The 21,014-nt window shown below is 41.7% G+C and overlaps 1 protein-coding gene across 3 annotated transcripts in view; it reads left to right on the forward strand.

Annotated features, from left to right (window-relative positions):
* Positions 1-7,061: 7,061 nt before the first annotated feature.
* TMEM255B (transmembrane protein 255B) overlaps positions 7,062-21,014 on the forward strand; it is a 67,060-nt gene continuing 53,107 nt past the window's right edge. For 2 of the 3 annotated variants that reach the window (XM_071430711.1, XM_071430713.1), the window contains exons 1-3: positions 7,062-7,183; positions 14,172-14,314; positions 18,849-18,911. In XM_071430711.1, coding sequence (XP_071286812.1) covers positions 7,126-7,183; positions 14,172-14,314; positions 18,849-18,911 — 264 coding nt within the window. In that variant the 5' untranslated portion in view covers positions 7,062-7,125. The remainder of the gene's footprint in view (positions 7,184-14,171; positions 14,315-18,848; positions 18,912-21,014) is intronic. The other variant, XM_071430712.1, reaches the window with a different exon arrangement.

Raw genomic sequence — 21,014 nt, forward strand, 5'->3', positions numbered from 1 at the left:
GCAAAAGGAATGTCCCATTTATCATGGTATCTGTTTACTACCAACAGTCACCTCATCACCAAATACAATCTATTTTTTCCTTTAGAAGTCTGTGAAATCAAGCATGAACCTGGGCTCCATTTTCTTGTTTATGTTCACAGGTGTTTCAGTGTATCCAGCCCACACAGCTTCACCTCTCACTCTACTTTTTCCCCACCCGTATTTCAGTGACTTTTTTTTCATTGACACTGAAAATCATGTTCAGGAGACTGATTTCCTGCTCTCATTCTATTCCTTTTATGTATCTGCTTTCATACATCCAGAGGCAAAGAATATCTCCTGTTTTGCTAGCCAGAGCTGTAGTTTGTTTGCTGAGGAGGAATACAGCAGCTAACACAGGGCTCTCTTCAATGGTGGCACTCAAAGAGTCCCCAGCTCCTCCTATGCCATGGCATTTTGTCACATTTTGAGCTGACCCTCCCACTCCCCTGTGCAGAGCTTTATTCCAGGGCAGCAGAATGTTCTCCACGGAGGCCAAGCAAGACTGAAGAGCTTTGATTTTGTCCTGTTCCTTCAGGAGCACCCTCTTCACCACTTGCACAAAATGCATCTGGTGACTTGAGGGCTCCATCTCTGGGGGTGAACAGGCAGGAAAGGGGTCTTACTACTGAGGATGCAAGCCTTGCAATTACTCTTGGTCATTTTAATCCAGTCTCAGCATCTATTGATGGCTTAGATCTTCTCAACTTAGAGAGGTCTCTTTGGTTTCTTGTGTGTGCTGTCCTGTCCAGTTGAAAATACCGTTTTTGTGATCTAACCACATAAGGCACAGGGACTCTGCTGCTTAAATGACAGCTCTGTGGTCAGGGGAAGTGTCTATGACTGACACCAAAAGGAAACAAAAAAATTAGAGGCAGAAGAAACATAGAAGTGATAAGTGCTTCCTAGACTGAGTTTATTTCTATTATTAGCATCAAAATGTGATAATTTCACAGAGTACTTTGGACAAGGAGAGCAAAAGGCAATAGAGGAAGACATGTAACATATTCCACTTAACCACTTTGAATATGAGGGCCTCACAGCTGTAAAAAATAAAGGATAGGGAAGGGCCAGGGAAGGAGAACACTATTAAGAATCTCCAAATGCTATGCTTTTCTCTTTTGTGAAACTTGGGGCTGCAGTGGCTCTACATCTTTCATCATCTTTTTGTATGGCTAAACATCCATTGCAGCAAGCCATAGTCCATCTCCTGGCCAGTTAAATCTCCTTGGCAGCAACTTTCCACCAGTTACTTTTAACTCTTTTCCCCTTATTGTCAACATAGCATTTTACAAAACAAAGTACATGTAAAACTCTGAACTGCTGCTGAAAGTGTCTTAGCTCTGATGGTAGAGAACGCATTTTAAAACTTGTCACCTTTTTTAATTTCAACCCTACATCTCCTCTTTATCTCCACAAGCAGCCCATGTCACCATATGCACCATTAATTCTGGTACTTTCAAATCAAGCAGAAGAAATAAACTAGGCTGTAGCCCTTCCTTTGTGCTGCCATAATGAATCAAGCTAGGCTTTGGGAAGACAGAGTGCTGACATTTTAACTTTTAATGGAAGAATTTCTTTCCCATAGAAGTACCAACGGGGAATGAAAGATCATCCTCCTTTTAAAATGTAAAGGCCAAGTTCCTCAAGTGGTTTTGAGCCAGCATGGGTACAGTCACAAGTGGGATGGTGTAGAAGTGACTCTTAGGGCTGAAGTTGCAGCTGAGCTAAAGCAGTGGCCACTGTAAGTCACTGCTCTAGCTGAACAATCTTGGATCTGACACTCAGAACCCACCTGCTGTTTGCATGTCCTGTACTGTCTCCACCTAAATTCCAGTGATCCATCTCATTCACTGCCTTATTCTGTCAAATGACCAGGAGTCCTCATCCCCCCAGCATCACACAATGTCCTTCAAGAGGACCCAGCCTCCAAGTCAGGTTTTATGGTCTTTCTTCTGTTACACCTTCACATCTTTATTAATTCCTAAACACAATTTTAAGAATTGGCAAGCTGCTTCTCTCATACGTGAAAGAAATGCTGCAGTTGTGGTCTTTCCAATGGATGTGAGTGCTGTGAAAATGCTGAAACACTGGACTGCAGTAAGAGCCTGCCATCTTATTCCCCTCTAAATAGGTGGGTGGCTCCTAAGGACCCTCTGAGAGGGAGAAGGATACTCACTTGACATTACTGGGATACCTCTCTGTGGCTGGTAGATCTTCTTCTAGAACAAGCTTCCAAGGCTGACCCACATGTCTCTGCTCACCCTCTGCCTCTTCTCTCTTCTTCCCAGCTGAGCCATCCTACCACATTCTACAGACTTTACAAGACATTTTTGATTCAGAGGAAGCTGCAGTGCATGTCAGAATATGGCTCTAATTCCATATTTCATTGTCCAGAGTTTATGAAGAGTACGGTGAGTTCCTGAAGTTAAAGGAGTACATCAGTAAAACAATTAGGAGATCAGTTTGACAAATGTGGCGGTACATTACAGCTCTTGAGGAGTTGTCAGTGTGGAACTTGGCTCTTGACTCGCCTCATTTTCCATTAAACTTGTAAAACTGCCTGTCAAGGGAAAGGAGAACTTCATAAGTGAGACTTAAAACTCAACCAAGCAGAGCTGCTCATAGTACATGGTGGAAACAACCTTGCCTGGATGGGACAAGTGAGGCATGAGGAACTCTTTTCCCTCACTGAGACTGTGCAACACATTGTCCTTGACTTGGTGTCACTACAGCAGACAGGGATGGAGGACACCTGACTAAATAAGGCACCAGCTGACATGAGAAAATGTACTGGGTGTCTCACTTACTTCTGGGCTTCAAAAAACTTAATTTGAAGGGATAGTATAATTCACTGTGCTATCAAAGGAATTTTTTAAGATGGTTTGAGCTAGGAAAAATAATAAATCAGACTTTATGTTAACTACTTAGAAGTGTAATTGAAATTATGCCTGTTATAAAAATTTCATTAGTACATCTGCATTACAGATTGATTTATTCTTTTGGTGATGGCATAGTTTTGAAATTTAAGAGGCATTTTCCAGAGGAGTTTCCTCATGCATTCCAAAAATTGATGATTGGACTGGTATAAATACCTCTGTAGACATTTCTACCCATAAGCAAATTAATGTAACTCTTCACAATACAAACCAAGTTTTTTTGGTTTTTTTCTTCTGTCATGCATCTGATGTGCTGTTGTCGGTACCATTCAAACACACCTTTATTAACCATGTTGCAGAGGTACATATGCAGCTTATATAAACTTAGGATCTATCACAGTATGACAATATTTCAAAACCAGGTACTTCTCTGAAAACCTTTTCTTTACTTCAGTTTTCAGAGATTTGTTGTCTTGATAAGGCTATGAGCTACAGCACAAGAATGGTCTCCAGTACCTTATCCACACTTTTCATTGTCTAGCTTTATTAACAAATAAATACCACAATGTCTTTTGGTATCATGTAAGCAATTGTTTGCTTGTTGTTTTGTTGGGGTGTTTTTGTAAGGGCCATGTACCTGTCCTCAGGTTTATTCTCTTATGACTTTAAATATACCTGACATTTAACTTGACTTTTATCTTACTCTTTTCAGTTTGCCTCTTGTTCCCATTGGGGTATCCCATCTCTTCACACAGCACACATGGACCTCCTTGTCACACATGCTGTGGATGCTAAAAGTTTATAGAATTCAAAATCTGACTGCAAAAATTCGTAGGCGAAAAGTGTACTGAAGGCAATTAAAGAATTTAAACCTGCTTTTGACAAACATATATCATGAATGAATGTGTCATTCACTTATTTCTGATGCCTCTGAACAACGCTGTAAATAGCTTTACCTTTTCAAGTCCCTTTTAAAGAAGTCCGGCAGAGTCTTTTAAATCTTGAGCTAATAAAACACACCCTGGGTACTGACTGGCACCAGGAAGCAGCATTTTTGAAAAGAATGGCCCAGAAATTGTATTTCAATAGCCATATTTTAGTCAAATATTCAGTGGCCATTTATCTCAACCTCAGGGCTACTTCTGTTGCTCCTTTCACTTCCTGCATGATTCCCTTATACTGCTCAGCTGAACTAATGCAATGTACTTCTCAAGGGACTGTACCACTAACCATGCCAATAAATACTATTTATATACTATGAACCAAGGAAATTTACTTGCCTTGCTGTCATGACCTTGTGTGACTGGGCAAGCCAGCTTATTAAACTTCCTGAATTTTGCCTCAGCAATGACTGGCTTACCTTTCTGCTGGGCATTTAAACAAAAAAATACTTCAGGAACACACAGGATCGAATCTCACAAGTGACCAACCTCATTTCCAAAGAATGCACTACCATAGTGATGACCTATAGGAAAAAAGGCGAAAATCCTTCAAACCTGCAGTGTGCCACAGTAAAGCAGCAGAGGAAATCAAGGACATGCTGGAGGCCTTCAGGCTTAGTGCTGATGAGGCACTTTTTGGGTGAGAATCCAAACATTATCTTGACAAATATGCCACAAACACACATATCCCGTACCTGATGGTGAGCCATACTTGCAGCTGTCCTCTCCATGTTAAGACCTCTCCTCTAAAGGACCCCATTAATGTGTAGACATCCAGACAAATTTGCTTCACTGCAATGCTTTTGCCTGAGGAATCACCTTATCAAACATCTTGGGAGTCTGACATGATCTAGCTTTGATGAACCATCATGTCGCTGAAGCCATTTTTCACTTACCTCTAAGAATTTTCCCAGTCAAATTAACAGGGCATGGCATGGAGTTGCTGTTCCTCTCCCTCCCTCTGCCTCTTTAGAAGACAGCTTTCCTGTTCTCCAGCAGTCTCCAATAACAGTGCTTCAACAACAACTTCACTGATTTATCCAGTGTTGCTCAGGACTTTACAAGACAGATACCAATTTAGTCAACATTTGGGTTGTGATTTTCCGGGACCTGTCACTAGAAACAGCCTAGAAGCCTAACTTATACTAACATCTCTTTTACATTATCTTGCTTACTTTATGCTCTCTGTAAATACTCTCACCTTAATTTGTTCTTTTCATTGAAAACTGAGGCAGGCAATGTATTTATTCAATATTTGGAACAGCCTTCATCTCATCCCTGGCATTTATCCACCACATATCTTGCTTCTTTTGAATCACTTCTATTTGTGTAGTTGAAGAATTCTTTGCTATCTGTTACCCTTTTCTTTGCAACATCTCATTCAGCTGTATTTTTATCAAATTTTTTTCTCTGATCCTGCAGTTTCCAACTCAGCAAGCTGTACTTCTATTTCCTGTAGGTCCATTCATTTTCAGGGAGTTACTTATCCACTAGCCTCACAATTATTCTTGATCTATTCAACCTCTTTTATGGGATGTAAGTGCTATACAGGATATTCCATTTTGGATTTAAAGTAAGTCCATGATTCTTCCATGCTCAAATGCTAGGTCCATGCCTCATCAATAATTTTTCATAGTTTCTTAATGTTTTCCCTCTGATATCCAAGACTGCAGGATATTTTTGTAGATCTATTCTTGGTTCTCAAGAAATTTGCAGTAAATAATGTTAGTCATTCATCAAAGATTATTTTCTGTGATCAAATTATTTTTTAAAGGATTTATAATATCCTTATATTTTACTGAAAAGAATTACAGAACAGCTTCCCTTTAGGCTGTTGAGTCTGAACAGTGACTGCTGGTAAATAAAAGATTTATTGCCCGTCAGACCCGATAATAAACGCTGTGTATGGTCTTGTTTTGCATCTGTCTAGGGAATTGAAGTCTTCCCCAACCTTGCTGTTATTTACTGTTGATGAAAACTTCTATTCATAGCCATCCCCAAACCTGAGAGTCTACCAGATTTTGGGACATTTGTATCACTCTTATCCACTACCACTTTCAAACAAATTTGTTATTTGTACCATCACCATCTCTGTTTTCTCAATCTATTACTTCATTAATTTCTATTAAAAACTAGTAATTAATAGTACAAATACTACCTCTACCCTATTTTTTCTCCTTTCTTCTACCTCTTCAGGTTAGAGGACGTAAAGAGAAAAAAGTGGATTTGTGTTTGGCCTTAGCTCCTGGCTTACTTATCTTTACACACTACAGGGGTGGTACCTGAGAAAGCCGTCTCTTGTCTTCTAACCATTTCCTGGGGAAATATGCCAAAGACTGAAGAACTTAAATAAATATATACATATACATTTAGAGGTTGGAACAGAAGAAAAACAATAATGCTAAGTAGAGTTGTGCTTTTTGCAAGTGGGAGAACACAACATAAGCAAAGCACTTGGCCGCCTATCAAAAACACTTTCCACAAAAAAAACCCATAAAAAATTATGTTCTCTGCTATAGGGAAATCAGGCAAAAGGAACAGCGGACATCAAAACAGCACAGTGCCTTTGGCTATTTCTTCTCAGTAGTTGCTAGACTGTTGCAGGCAGAAGTCACACAACCCTGCAGTAAGTAGCACTAGAAGCAACAGCTGGCAGTTCCTGGGCAAGATTCTGACAAGAGTCAGAATCTGCAGAAGGAATAAAAACTGCGGCAGTGAGGTTGAGAAATTGATAGACATCATGTAAGAAAAAGAACAACCCTGTTCTCTTGACTATTGACATCTCTTGACTATTGACATTTCCTCTATTAGCCTACACCGGCCTTAACCTATGTCACTGACATGCCAGCTTTAGTAATTTACGCCGTATTTCTGATTGCTGTTGCATTTTATTTCTGATTTTTATATACAAATATATATCTTTTTAAGTGAAGAAGAAAGCTGAAAGGAAAGTTTGGGACAACTCTGATCTCTACCAGGTGTCAAATTGGCCAGGAAGAAATCCAGAAGTGCCGCCAAGGCCGAGACACGGGTAGGACGTATAATGAATGAAGCAGCTGACGGCTGCACGAGAAAAGCCCTGGTCTCCGTGCTTCCCGCGAGGACCGGCACCGGAGCTGCAGCGAGCACGGCCAGGTCAGCCTGGGCGGCCGGGTCCCCCCGCGGCGGGGGCAGCGCCGCTCGCTCCGCCCCGGCCCCGGCCCGGCCCCGGCCCCAGCCCCGCGGGGCGGACCCGCCGCGCCCCGGGCAGCGCCGCCGCGGAGCGGAGCGGAGCGCCCCGGGAGAGGATGGCCCCGCCGCCCGGCCCCGCCGTGCCAGGCCCGCTGGCCGTGCTGGACCCCACAGGTGAGCCCCGGGATGCGGCGGGGCAGAGCGGCAGCCGGCTGCGGGGCTGGACGCCCGGGCTGCCCCGGGCTCGGCGCCGCTGCCCCGGCGCTTCAGTCGGCGGCACGGGACGGGACGGGACCGGACGGGAGGGGACGGGGGCTGTGCCCGGGCTGAGCCCCGCAGAGCGGCGGTGCAGGGGGGCTCAGCCCGAGATCGCCGGCGCGGTGCGCACTGCCGCTCATCCGCTCGCTCGCCGAGGTGTTTAAAAATACCGGCTCTTCTTCAGAGCTTTCAGTGCGCTGGGCGAATCCCTCTGCTGGAGGTGGAACATTCGGAGGAATAGCTTGGTACGGGATGCGGACAGGAAATTAATGCAGGAGCCATCGTGCTGGCCGGTGGAGCAGGCGGCGGTGCCCGCAGGTGCGGGGCGGGCTGGGGATTCCAGGTGTTGGGTTCGTTCCCGTCCTCCTGGTTCTCCTAATTGTATGGCTTGTGTTTACAGCGTACGTCCTGAAATACAAACGCACAGACAAGAGAAAGGTCAAGTATTTCTTTATTCCAGCGGAAATTGTTAAAGTTTAGAAAATACAGAACTTACTGCTGGCAATTACTCTGTGTAACATTTGAAAGGGTAAGCAGAGACTTTGCTATGCACTCAAGGATCTTAACAGCTGAGTGAAAAATGTACCAGATCTTAATTTTTGTCTTAAACTTGGAAGAAAAATTATGTTGGTGTTGAAAATGTGGCAGTGGAAGATGCGCTGTAACTTAAAAACATTTTCAGGTAGTCATGGGAAAAAGAAGAATCTGTATGCCAGCTTTAAACTAGTGATTAGCTGCTTGTTAAATTATTTATTGGTGAAACAATTGCTGCCAAAACAATGAGGTCATAGTGATACCGCATGATATCACTTACTATAGCCATACTACATAGTGTATCAGGGCTTGTGGGATTGCTTTTTCATTTTGTTCAGTATGGATATTTTGTAGTAGAATTGTAAACTGTTTCCCATGGTCTTGAATATATAATGCACTTGTAGAAGCTTACTCACAAATTAATAAAAAAGGTAAGAGATGGGCCTGATAAAAGCTGCTGTCTTGTGGCTTGAAATGAATGCTGTTGCATCTGGTTTAATTAGTTCAGCACTCTGGACAAGTCAAGCATTTAATCAGAAGAGGGAAAGTAATCACCAGCAGCAGGTGTGAGCATCTCTTTTAAGCATCTCAATCCGTCACATTTAATTTTGGGAGGCAATGTAGGATTAATTCAATTTCACTGGCATGAAACAGTTTTTAAAATACATAAAACTGTAGTTGAGAGAGAGATGGCACTGAAGTGAGTGTTGCAGCAATTAAAAATTTATAATCTAGCTCCAAAAATCTCCTAAAAATTTTCTCAATAGCAGCAAAACAGCGGATACATTTGGTACTAAGGTTTGTCTGTGGTGAATTTCCACTTAAATTATCTTTTTCTGTGTGCTTAATGCCACTCTCTGAAACGTGTCACAATTTTTAGTGGTATCCATTACCTAATAAAAATGCACTATTTTTTTCCTGTTACAAAAGCTTCCTTCTTTTTCTCATGGTAAGATGCTAATAAACATTGGGCTGGGGCATCACTTGAAAGAAGTGTTTCCATTTTGATCACCATAACTAGACCAAAGAAGAAGGTATGGAATTATGTAGTGCTAATATTCAGCAAATGTGGTTGTAATCCCAGCTAACTGCTACATCCTACAGCGACTATTTCCTCACCAAAAATTATGACACACTTTTTAACTATATGATGTCTGAAGATAGATTTTAAAAGAAGTAGTGAAGTTAGCAAAGTATAGTTTCTTTGGTCTAAATGTAGACTTTTTAAAGTTTAGTTGAAGATTGTATGGAGGTTTTCTAAGGTGGAGAGATGCTGTTTCATTCTATTCTTTCCTTCCCTCAGCCCCTGGACACATTCTGGGCCAGGGACATGTTTCATCATTAATTAATTCATCCCCCTTTTAAACTCACTCTTTGCTTTGTTCAAATCCAGACCCTCCTATTCATGATTATACCCACCACTTTGCAATCTCACACATACCCTCCCCACAAAACCGTTTATTTTTCCATAGTCTTCCTATAAATTTAATTTAACCCCCACCCATTGCAAACAGAGCATTGTAATACAATTTTGTTTTCTGGCAGAACAGGCAGAAGTTTTTTCTGAGTGCAGCAGAGTGTGGTCTTCAGCAGGCACTTTTTCTTTTTGCTCTCTGGAGGGTGATCTCAATTTCCCTCCTGGCAGGCCTTTCTCTGTCCCAAGGAGGCAGCAGTCTGGTGTCTCCCTGCCTTGTCCTGGTGGCATTTTCTCACCTTCCACTGTGGAAGCAGGGCTCAAGCAGATATTTTTCCTGACAGATGTTTAGTGAGCAAAGCAGAGAGTGTTTTTGTGACTGTTCCTTTTTGTGCACAGTTTAGGTCTGCACCAAGCAAAGCACAAGCCTGTCATGTGGAAGTTCTGTTACCTCTCTAATTTATCTGTGGTGCTTATTGCAGTTAATACTGCAAAAATCTCAGTGCCCATGGCTCAGTCAATACTTCACTGGCCAAGACTGCTGAAGAATATTGCCAATAGATGTTAATAACTATTCACACCCTCTATTGACCCCAGCCTCAAGCTAATGCTAATAAGGATAGGAGAAGGTTTCTTCCTACAAGCTTGGTTTTTGGTATGCTAAATATAAGAACTTAAAGTTATAATTAAGTCGCATTAAGGTCCAGACTAGGAGCTTAATAATATTCATACCAAATCATTGCTAAAGAAGTTGAAGGTAATAAATGTCAAAATTATTCTGAGAGTTACTTCAGTACTAAAAAATTGGAAAGCGAATAGCCTGCATTAACTGTTTCCTGCGCTCCAGGAACATTGGTGTTGGAAGAAAATTCAGGCTACAAATATTGACTGCAATGTTTCCTCTGCTCTTAATTTAAATGCTATTCTTGTGTGTGGCCAGCCTTCAGTCCAAGCCTTGCCACAGAGTGTCAGGGAAGAAGGCTGGGCCAGGCACACTGCCTGAGCTGGAGACAGGGCTTCTCAGTCTGGCATGGGGCTTTGGCTGGCAGGTACATGAAAAACAGACCCAAATAAACTGCATGGCAACTGCCACAAACAGCAGTAAACAAAGGCTTGAAACATCTTGGGACCCAACATGACTGAAATTGCAAAAGGAAACCTTTTAATTGTGGAAACCCTTTGCAGCAGTAACCTCTGAAGATATTATGCTTTGCAAATATTACGTTGGCCTCCCAGTATGCTGGTGGCTTATATGCATGTAATTATCCATACTTTGATAGAGCAAAGATTTTTATTGTTGTGACTAATAAAAACCAAACAGCCATGATAAAAACCAATTTAGGCTGATTTCTATCGATCTTCTCTGAGCATGTGGAAGTCTTTGAGAATAAGTCCTTGCATGTGCCAGCCTCTTCTCCAGAAAGGGCCTTTCTGTGCTCCTGCACATAAGTCATCTCTCCTAAGGGTGGAGTTCATAGCTAATGACATGGTTATTTATCAGACTTTCCTAGACTATGAAAAAGGGGAGATATAATTGTATATTTGCCTCTATTTTGAGATGCAGGTGGTAAACGATCAATAAATATGAGGGTTGAAGAGTATTGCATTCATAAATTTCTTCTGGCGTGTGTAAATTTCAATGTCAAAATGTAGTTCATACCAAAAAATGTCCCTACAAATGATGACATCTTTTTTTGTTCTGTCTCACTAAATCCACATCAGATTTATTCCAATTACAAATTTGAGCATGCTTTTCGTAAGACATTTTCCAGCAAACTCAGGGCAATCAAACTCATGCCTTTCATTATACATAATCAGAACTCAGGAGGGTGGGTTGGACTCATAGTTTATCTCCATCCAGTCTTATCAACCTTTGCTATTCTGAGGAGGCTTGGCTCCTCAGGCACTTTTCAGTGGTTTCAAGAAGTCTTGGCTGAGGAGCATGTGCCCCACTGGCTTTGGGAAGCTTTGTGTTCCTATGTCCCTTTAGAGTATGTCTACATTGCAGCTGCAGCTTCATATCAGAGGATATGAGCACACATACCCAACCCACTTCCAGTCTAGCTGTCATAAAACCCCAGAAGAATTCAGGTGGGAAGGTACCTCAGCCACAATTCCAACCTCCTGCTCAAATCTGGGTTAACTGTGAAGTCAGGCAAGGTTGCTTAGTGCTTCTTCTGCTTGAATCTTGAAAACCTCCAAAGTTGGAGAGGACACAAGCTATTTGGGCAACCTGTTCCAATGTTTGACTCTCCTAATGTTGATTTTTTCCTCCTTATACCCAGTCTGAAACACTTTTTTGTATTTCAGTTTGTCTGCAGTCTTTTTTCCTCCTGTTGTGCACCGTTATGAAAAGCCTGAGTCTGTTCTCTTGACAACAACTCAAAGGAATTGGAAGACTGCAACTAGCCCTGCCAAAAGTCATCTCATCTTCAGTCTGAGCAAGCCCCATTCCCTCAGCCTCTTCTCATACAGAGAGAGCCAGCCCCTGACCTTCTTTGCAGTTCTCTGATGAATTTATTGCAATTAACTTATGTATTTTCCTATACTGAGGGCCCAAAACTGAGTGCAATATTGCGTCATCTAAAAAGTGCTGGATAGATGGGTGTAGTTGCTCTTCTGATCCCCTAGTGATGCTGCTGGTAGTACAGCCCAGGATTCTGTTGCCAGGGCACGCCGCTGCTTCATGATCAGCTCATCATCTACCAATACCCCCAGGTCCTTTCCAGCAGAGCTGCTTTGCAGCCTGGCAGTCACCCTGACCTGCATCATTGCACTGCATTGTTCCTTCCTTTGCTCAGAACTTGGCATCATGTTAAAAACCTTGCTAGAAGTAAGGCAAAAGACATCCAATGCTCCTCAAGTTCAGTCTTTTTGCCATAGCTGGCACCTGGGCTGGTCAGACATGACTTGGCTCTGGTAAATCCATCCTGATCGTTGCCAGTCACCTTTTCCTTCTGTGCCCAGAAATGTCTAACAAGACTTACTCCACCTTTTTGGTCCCAGCATCCCAGGAGCCAAGGTGAGCTTGGTTGGTTTATAATTCCCTGAATCTTCATTTTGGCCTTTTTAAAAACAGGTGGAGCATTTGTCTTTCTTCAGTTTTGGGAATTCTTTAATCTCCATGACTTTTCAAAGATGATAAGGTATGGCAAGGGCATTAGATATTATTTACAATCTGGAAGATATATCAAATTAATCATTTTAATTTGTAGGAATGACAGCTGATTTGGGGAGCTGCACATCTGAAATCTAGTTTTCCCTCTTGGCCATGTGAACTGGCTTCTCTGAAAGATCCATCTTCAACTCCACACACTTGGTGAAAAACAGTTTCCTAACAAAGAACCCCTCTGCTTCCATGTGCCCAGTGACCCTCCATGAATTAACAGGGAATTGCCAGAGGAAGATAGCAGAGACACAGGCTGGAAGAGAGGTGTTGGGCACATCTTAAGGATTAATTCTTTATCTTTAGCAGGAAAACTTTGTACATGCAGGTTAAAGAGACTTTTGTAACCTCAATAGATGGTATCTGTCGTTAGGAAAGTTGCTTGTATTTCATACTAAAAGACTGGAATCATTTTGACTGGTTGTTCTACTGGAGAAATGTCAGCAAACATAACTTGTTGTTATATTCATTTTTTTACTGATTGAAATTATTTGACTTGGTTTGCAAACATCACTAATCTAGTCTGGCTCTTGGACTATAAACATTTACCTGAGTTATATGACTTTAAAATGGCCACAAAACTCAAGTGATCATGGCAAATGGCTTCTTCTTTCCTTTTGTCTTTCCTGCATTTCCCTGGCTTTTGCTTCCAGCAGTGCCCCCAGAGCCTGACCCACACAATCCTGCCTTCCCCTCTCACCTCCTGCTTCCTGCTGAGGGCTGCTGCCTCCAGGCTTCAGTGCAACATCACAGTCTCTGCCTTCTCCTGAGGCTGGGCAGTCAGGCAGCTTCCTGAGAACACAGAGGGAGGGAGACTGGCCCTGCTGTGGCCAGGCTGTGCTTTCCCAGGAGCTCCATCCTGCCCAGGTGCAGTGTAGGTACCATGGCATCGCATGGCCCAGTGCTACTGGGTGATCCTGCACACTCCAAAGTGAAAACACCAAAAATGGGGACCACAGTTTGATTCACTTGGGTGTCTTTTGTTAGTTAGAGTCATGTATGGCTTTTTTAATGGCTTTTTTAGTCTTACGTAAGTCTGTGCTATGGGCTGGGGCCCTGCTGTGAACAACCTCTGGCTACAGCTCAGATCTGCCACTGGATAACCAGGTTAAGTCCCTTGGAGCAGGCTGGAAGTTGGAGGTGAGTGTGCTGGTTTTCACTTTGGGGTATCTGGACCCAAATCCCAGTGAGACTGAAAGGATTTCACTGAGCAGCCTCTGCTGGAAAAGTCTCATGTATCATTACCTGATAAGCTCTATTACAGCTTTGCTTCAAGGATACAGATTTCTTACCCCAGTAAACATGAAGAGCACATTCATTTTCATGATAGCATGCAAACCACCTGCTAATCTTGTTTAAAATATTCATTTTTAAGTTCAGGCCGGATAGAGCCAAATTGGCACTTCACACAGGTAAGAATTTAAGGCCTGCAGGATCTCACCAACATGAACAACAATTAAAAATGTTACTGAAGACAAGGCATAATTATCATTGTTATCATCATAATTATCATCTAATTATCATTGTCACTGACTTACAGTTCAGTTTAATAAAAACTCATCTCATGCCTCTACCCAAAGCATGTGCATTAAGCTATACTCTAGCTAACTCTGCAGGTTTTAATTCCTTCTGTTGTCTGGCAGCAATTTTCCTTAGTGGGAGAACAACAGAGGATTATCTACAGAAAAGATTAACAAAAGAAAATCTTTCATAATTTTGTTTTTGTTCTGCCATGATTACAATTAAAAGCTCTTTTTCTTTTTCTCTCTCCCCCCCCTCACTCCCTACAGGACAGTTTGCAAAAAGGAAGAAGACTTCTCTTTGGTTCACAGTCGCACTGCTGGTGGTGTCTGTTTTCATACTCACCATAGGTCTGGCAGCTACCACACGAACAGAAAATGTTACTGTGGGAGGCTACTACCCAGGCATTGTTGTAAGTAAAAAACCTATTTTAGAATATTAGGTACATCCAAATAAATTATTATCATTTCTGATTGGAAAAAAAAAAGACCTTTAGTTCTGTGTCATTTCATGGGAGAGAGTTGCTGCTTTGTTTTGATCTAGTTCTACTGTGTTGTAAGGCAGGGGGGTAAACTATTTTTCTGAAGTGCCCCAAAGGGGAGGCTGTTTGGGGGTGGAAAGAGGTTGAGTCTGCACTGCACTGTGCTGGGCTCAGGGAACTGTGTGAAAACCTGTGCTAGACTCCTACTGGTCTCCATCAGAGGTGGGTGTCTGTGTGACTGGACAGTAGGCACGGGATAGATTTGAACAACCTTTTAGAAGTTTACTGCTTTGATGGAAGGAAGAGCCACTCCACTCTTGTGTCTGTGTGCCAGGAATTCTGCTGTGCCCATGGCAGGGAAAGCCCTGCAAAAGGACAGGGGGAGGCTAATCCCTAACATCCTTTCTTGCAGGCTTGCTGCCAGTCCTCTCATACAAGATCCTGTTTCCAAAATCCTTAGTCTTGTTTTTGTCTTGGGAACAGACTGTTAAAAGCCTTCCTGCAGTGGGCACAAGGTTCAAGCTCTGCCTGCTTTGTCCTGTGGTGCCTCTGTGGCTTCTGGGGAGGAGTAACCCTGCCAGCCCCTTGCTGGTTCAACCCCCAGGCCCTTTCTAATCTCAGGAGAAGGGATCAGTTATATCCCAAAGTGTGCAAATGCCTGGAGTAAAAAAAAAAAAAAAAACCAAACAAAAAACCAAAAGAAAAAAACAAACAAACAAACAAAACACCAAAAAAAACCAACCAAAAAACCAACCAAAAAACCCCCTGGGCTGAGTTTTAAACACAAGGAGTGTGGGCAGCAAACAGAGAAGGGCTGTGGGGAGGTAGAGTTGAAGAAAGAAATTCCCATGTTTACAGTTAGATACTACTTAGGTGTGTGGCTCCACTACTGCCAAAGTATGTTGTAAGGTACCATAATTTCTTGCTCTCATTGGAATGAAATGCCCAGGGAAGAGGGATATGGATCTTCTAATACTGTGCGTACACCATTAATAATTTGTGAGTTAGAACTGTTCCTCCTAAACAAGTCCTCTTACATCTTAGTGTTATGTTGAGAGCAGGACTCTCAGAAAGATAATTTTAGGATAATGATCTATAAGGACTGGTGTTTTAACAATAGAGCAAAAAGCAGTTCCAGGAATAAGACCTCAACAGAATGATTTTCTCTTTCGTTAACCTAAAATAGATAGATTAATACTGATAAAGGTCTCTTCTTTCAAAATTTGACATAAAATCTTTTGTAAGACCACATTATCTGCATTCATCCCTAGAAAGAAGTTTCATTTTTAAACTGCTGTTTTTAATAAGTAATAAACCCATGCGTACAAAACAGGTTATTTCAGCATTTAGTTTCTTGTAGGAATAATGCAGTGTCTACTCACTCATCTGAAAAACATCACCTGCTAAAATATTTTTTGAAAATCTTGTTTTCATTATTAAACAGATAGAAAAGCAAGAATTTATTAGAATGCTTTGAAAACAAAACCTTTTATTAATAATTTTCCTTTGTAATTGCCAATGTAAATGTCATCAAGATATTAAATATCACAAACGTTTAGGAAGAATTAAAAGTGCTGTGCAAATCTTACATGGGGTCTTGCCAAAAGCCTGGTCAGAAGTGTGTGACAGCACTGTTATGTTTCTGCCTCAATGCCCGAAGTGACTGACTCCAGTGCAGCATTGGCAGAGCAACTGTTGCAGAATTGTAAAGTGGTTTGGGATGGCAGGGACTTTAAAGGTTATCTCAACTCCTCTGCCATGGAGAGGGACATCTTCCACTAGATCAGGTTCTCAAAGTCCCATGCAACCTGGCCTTGTACACTTCCAGGGATGGGGCACTCACAGCTTCTGTGGGCAACCTGTTCCAGTCCCACCGCCTTCACAGTAAGGAATTTCTTCCTAATATCTAATCTAAACCCACCTTCTTTCAGTTTGAAGGCATTACCTCTTTTCCTATGTCTTCAAGTTTTCTTGTAAGGCACCTCTAGGAATTGGAAGGCAGTAATTGGGTCTCCTCAGAGCTTTCTCTTCTCCAGGCTGAACAACCCAAACTCTCTCATCCTGCCCTCATAGGAGAGGTGCTCCAGCCCTCTGATTGTCTTTGTGGCCCTGCTCATCCTCACTCCTGCATGTCCATGTCCTTGCCATGCTGGGAGCCCCACTGAAGGCAGCACTCCAGGTGGGATCCCAGCAGAGCAGAGGGGCAGAATCCCCTCTCACCATCGCCCTCCTCAGAATGTTCTGAATAGCCCTCAAAAGGTGCTTCTCTTCTCTGCTGACAGTAGAGGGAGCTTAGAAAACCAGCATAGCCCTGATCCCAGACTCTCAGATACCTAAACCAGGAGAGTGAATTTGTCACTACATATTTAACTGCTGGGCTCAGGGAAAAGCAAGAATATGAGACAATGTTATAAGAATAAGACAGTGTTAATTTAAATTTAAAATAAGGTCTAGTTCTCATAGACTTCAGTAGTAAAATATTAATTTCACAGCTGGTAGATGAGGTGAAACCTCCACTGACCTTAGGTAAGCAATTTTGGTCTTAAAAACTATGCAGAATTAACCCTGCCTTGAAGACACCTTTGAAGATGAGTAACACTATCCACTGGCAGAGATGTACTTGTTTCTAGAAGTATTTACAAAACAGGTCTTCAGGGTTAGATCCGTAATACATTTTGGCTTCTGCCAAGTTCCCTCTGGCTTCAAGAAGAGTTAAGTGCCTTAATTTCCCTCCATATGTGGTCACTTGTAATTTGTTTTGAAAAAAATCTTTTTTCTAAATACATCTTTATAGTGCTAGGTATTACTATACTTATGCATCCAAAGTAATTGAACACAAAATATTTCTGTGTGAGATGAGTTAATATAGTATTAATCTTTGGAAGGTGTCTGCATTTAGTAGATTAGTTCTTGAGCATCTGTTTGGACTGCATTTTTGGAATGATCTGCAAAGACAGAGTCGGAACTGCTTCAGCCTCATTTCCTTACAAATATTGTTTATACTTAATGTCACTTCTCTGTGACTACTTACTGCGTTATTTTGTTTGCTATTTCTATACTCTTTCAACAGCATCCCCAGCACCATACTGACCTGGACTCCCAGAGCTCCCAAATAGCCTGTTGTCTAAAAAGACAAAAAAATAGCTCCTATGACCCTAAAACAATCTCAGTAGTGCTGTGGCTTTCATCATGATCTCTGTGATTCTGTTCCTTCTGATTTAATTGTTATTGTTCTGTGTTTGGTCATTCTTTTTGTTCGCATGGATATTACTCATTCTGTGTTCCCTGCATCAGCCATAAATGAGGCTTTATGGATTGTTCCTGTTGGAATGAAAAATGGGGCTTGGAACCAGATGTCATTTTGATGTAGTTATCTTAATTTGCAAAGTTGCTGTCCCCTGAACAGCGTGTCCTTGCTCACTGTTCCAAGTGTCTCTACTATTTAGCTGTCAGCATGGATGCACTTGCCCACTCTTCCAAAGTCTCTGCTTTTAGTCCTTGTGCCTCCCTTTCACATAAATTTCCCAAAGCACTCAAGAGCAAATCTCCTTTCTGCACAGTGGCTTTCCTGAAAGCGAGTGACGGATTCCTCTGGTGATACCGAGCGGGTAAAGTGCTTGCAGGGGATTTGCTTTGCTGTGAGCAGCTGTGCGGAACAGCGAGGAATTTACGGGCATTGCCTAAGCCCTTGGCTGGGACATGTAGTCCTTAAAAACTTCATTTGTGCTTGGAGGAGAGGCTCTGCGCTCGGTTCAGAGGCCTCATTACAGAGAGAGGCTGGACCTGGGAATGCAAGAGGTTTCTACTGCTCCAAACCTTCACAGGCCCATCACAAGGAGGAGGCTTTTCCTACCATCCCAATGTTGAAGCAACACTGGAACATTAGGGCCGGCTTACTTCAGTGTCCCTTCCTCCTCCTCTCTCTCTCTCCCCCGTGGCTGTACTGGTCCTTTTAACATTGTAGCAAGGATTTTTTCTGGGTAGTGCAATAGTGTCTAATCGTTAAAATCAAGCAGGTGTAACTCTAAGGGTTTGAACTTTGGGGAACACAATTTTTTGAGAAAAACTGTCTGCACTTGCCTCAAGCTTTGCAATTTTCAAAAATTATGATGTGTGGACTAAATGTAAGTGGTTTTTTTCTCCTACTTTACTTAGTTTTTTGCTTTACACTGTGTAAAACTATACATGACAATGGTAACAGTAGTCAGGTTATAGATGCATGTCTATACAGACTTCTGTTTACTGCATGACAAATTTTGCACTGAACTATGAAAGAGCTGCAGTCCTGGCCATTTCCCATTACATGATACGATTTATGTCCAACAGTAACTTCCACCTTTCCCCTTGACCCACCCCATTTAGCCCATCTGTGTGGTGCATTAGCTCAGATATCACTGTGTGTGTTGGTATGTTGTCCAGATCAACTGACCTCATGCATTTCTGTTGGTTTTGTTCTTTGCCTTAGCTTGGCTTTGGATCTTTCCTAGGGATTGTTGGCATCTACCTGGTAGAAAACAGAAGACAAATAGTAAGTAGCATTAATTTTAATGTTTAATTAGATTTTAATTTAATTTAATTTTTCTCTTTTTTTTTTCTTAGATTGTATTAAATATGAAAAGCAGAGATTTCCAGTTGACTTAAAACTGCTTTGTCTGCCTCAAAATGTTAGTCATTTGTTTCACCACTTCTGAGAAGCTTTAGAGAAGCATGAATGGGCCAGTAAGTTCCTTTGTACAAGCAAAACAAAAGCAGCTTACTTTGTTTTACTGAATTTACTTTCCTGCTGGTTTAGTGAGTTGAATTTATTGAGGGCAGAATCACTGAAGTGCCAGAGCTTGGCCAGGACAATGTAACTGGGAAAAGGATGGGAAGAGAGCAAAATAGCAGTTTGAGCAGCAACAAGCTACATGAACAGCTCCACCCTAGCAGATGATCTCATCCTGTCCAAGAAGTTTGTCAGGAACACTTTCCTGAAACAATATTTGTTAAATAGAAGGAAAAAAATCTAGAGTTCTTGCTGTCAAGATTGCCTGGCTATGTCAGACAAGATCTGAGATACTGTGTGATTTGTTTGTAGATTTAGCTTGGCTTCCCAAATATTTTGCTTTTATTTATGTGAGGAAGTCATAGAAAGTCTTTGGGGCATCTGGGTAAAGGAGGGTGTAAGAAGGAGGAAGGAATTGTAGAAATTCTGAACAATTTCCTTTCTCTCTTTGCAAAAAGTAACAATCTTGGTTGAATAACAGCATGTCCAATGGGCACCTTACAGTAGACTGATTATAGCCAAGCATCATGAAATATGATTAATTTCATAATGCAGAGCTTTCTGTGGTAAAAATCAAGAGTGGTGTTAAGCTCAGAGGAGCAACTGATGGATTTAGCTTGCATTTTACTAATAAATAACTACTTTACTTACAAATAGTCATAATATCACTCCTTCATAGTATATCACTCTTTTTTTGCATTACCTGTAAGTGTCAGTATTTGCAGGAATTCCCTTGCTTTTAACTTCTTTTTCTAGCTGGGTTTCACAAAGAAATAAGACTTATAAAGCTGTGATATTTGTCTCTTCTTTTTCTGTTCCCTCTTCCATTTTTTGAACATGTTGTCCATGTTTCAAGCAAATTCAGGTGGGAGGTAGAGACTTCAAAGGTGTGCAATTCCATCAAGTTTCATGAAAATTCACAGGTGGGTAGAGGAGAGAATTATGATTTAGTTCCCCTACAGTGGTAAAGGCTGCAATGTCAGCTCACCACTATTTAAAAGTGGAGAACCCAAATGGGACATGACCTGTGAGACAAAAATCTGCGGTAGGACAGGTGTCATTGATTTTGCTACTAACAAAACAGCTTAATTAAGAACTAATGCTCCTGGTTTCTACATCAGAGACCAGGATGAACAGCAGGTTCCAAGTTGCAGGCTCAGTGCTGGGCAGAAAAAATAGCTTTATCTTCCACAGCATTCATACTACCTTACTAACAGGCATAACATTTTAGACTTGTTTGATTTTTCACTTTTCTTCTAATCTGCCTCGTGGTTTTCTATGCTTCTGTCCTTAGCAAAAGTAAAATGACTGAAAAGCCATAAGGTAGGTAAGCAGCAGTAAAAGTATGTATTCCTTGACATGTTGTGTCATTTACACAAGGACTGTGGAGACATAAGTGTCCAGTATGCTTGGGATTAGTGCCTGCTTGCATTTCCCAGCATGGAACAAGGAAAACTGCTTTCTGCTTATAACATTTACAGATGATTTGGCTGTTGGAAGACTGGGTTTCTGGGGAGCAGACTAAGAGAATAACTAGAAAGTTTAATTATGCATCTTGCCTTGAGATCCACCCACAGTGGGTCTTTTAACACTGTCTTTGCTGAGGCTGAGCTGATGGTTTTAAAAGTTGTGGAAATAAGATTGAAAGGATTTACAATGGGAGGCAGTAGTTATTCCCTGGGACATAGCTGAGAATATTTGATTGGAAGAGTTTAGGGCAGCTTTAACAAATTTGCAACCCTCAGCAAGATTATAAAGATTGAAAATAAGCACAGAAATGTAGAATAAATGTTATATACCTATATCTAAAAACTATGTGCATTGCAGCAGGACAAAAGGGAATGGAAAGGAAAAGAAATTGCTTAC

The sequence above is a fragment of the Agelaius tricolor genome, unplaced genomic scaffold, assembly GCF_023055355.1.
Source record: "Agelaius tricolor isolate 1412-34295 unplaced genomic scaffold, bAgeTri1.0.p SCAF_7, whole genome shotgun sequence".
NCBI lineage: Eukaryota > Metazoa > Chordata > Aves > Passeriformes > Icteridae > Agelaius > Agelaius tricolor.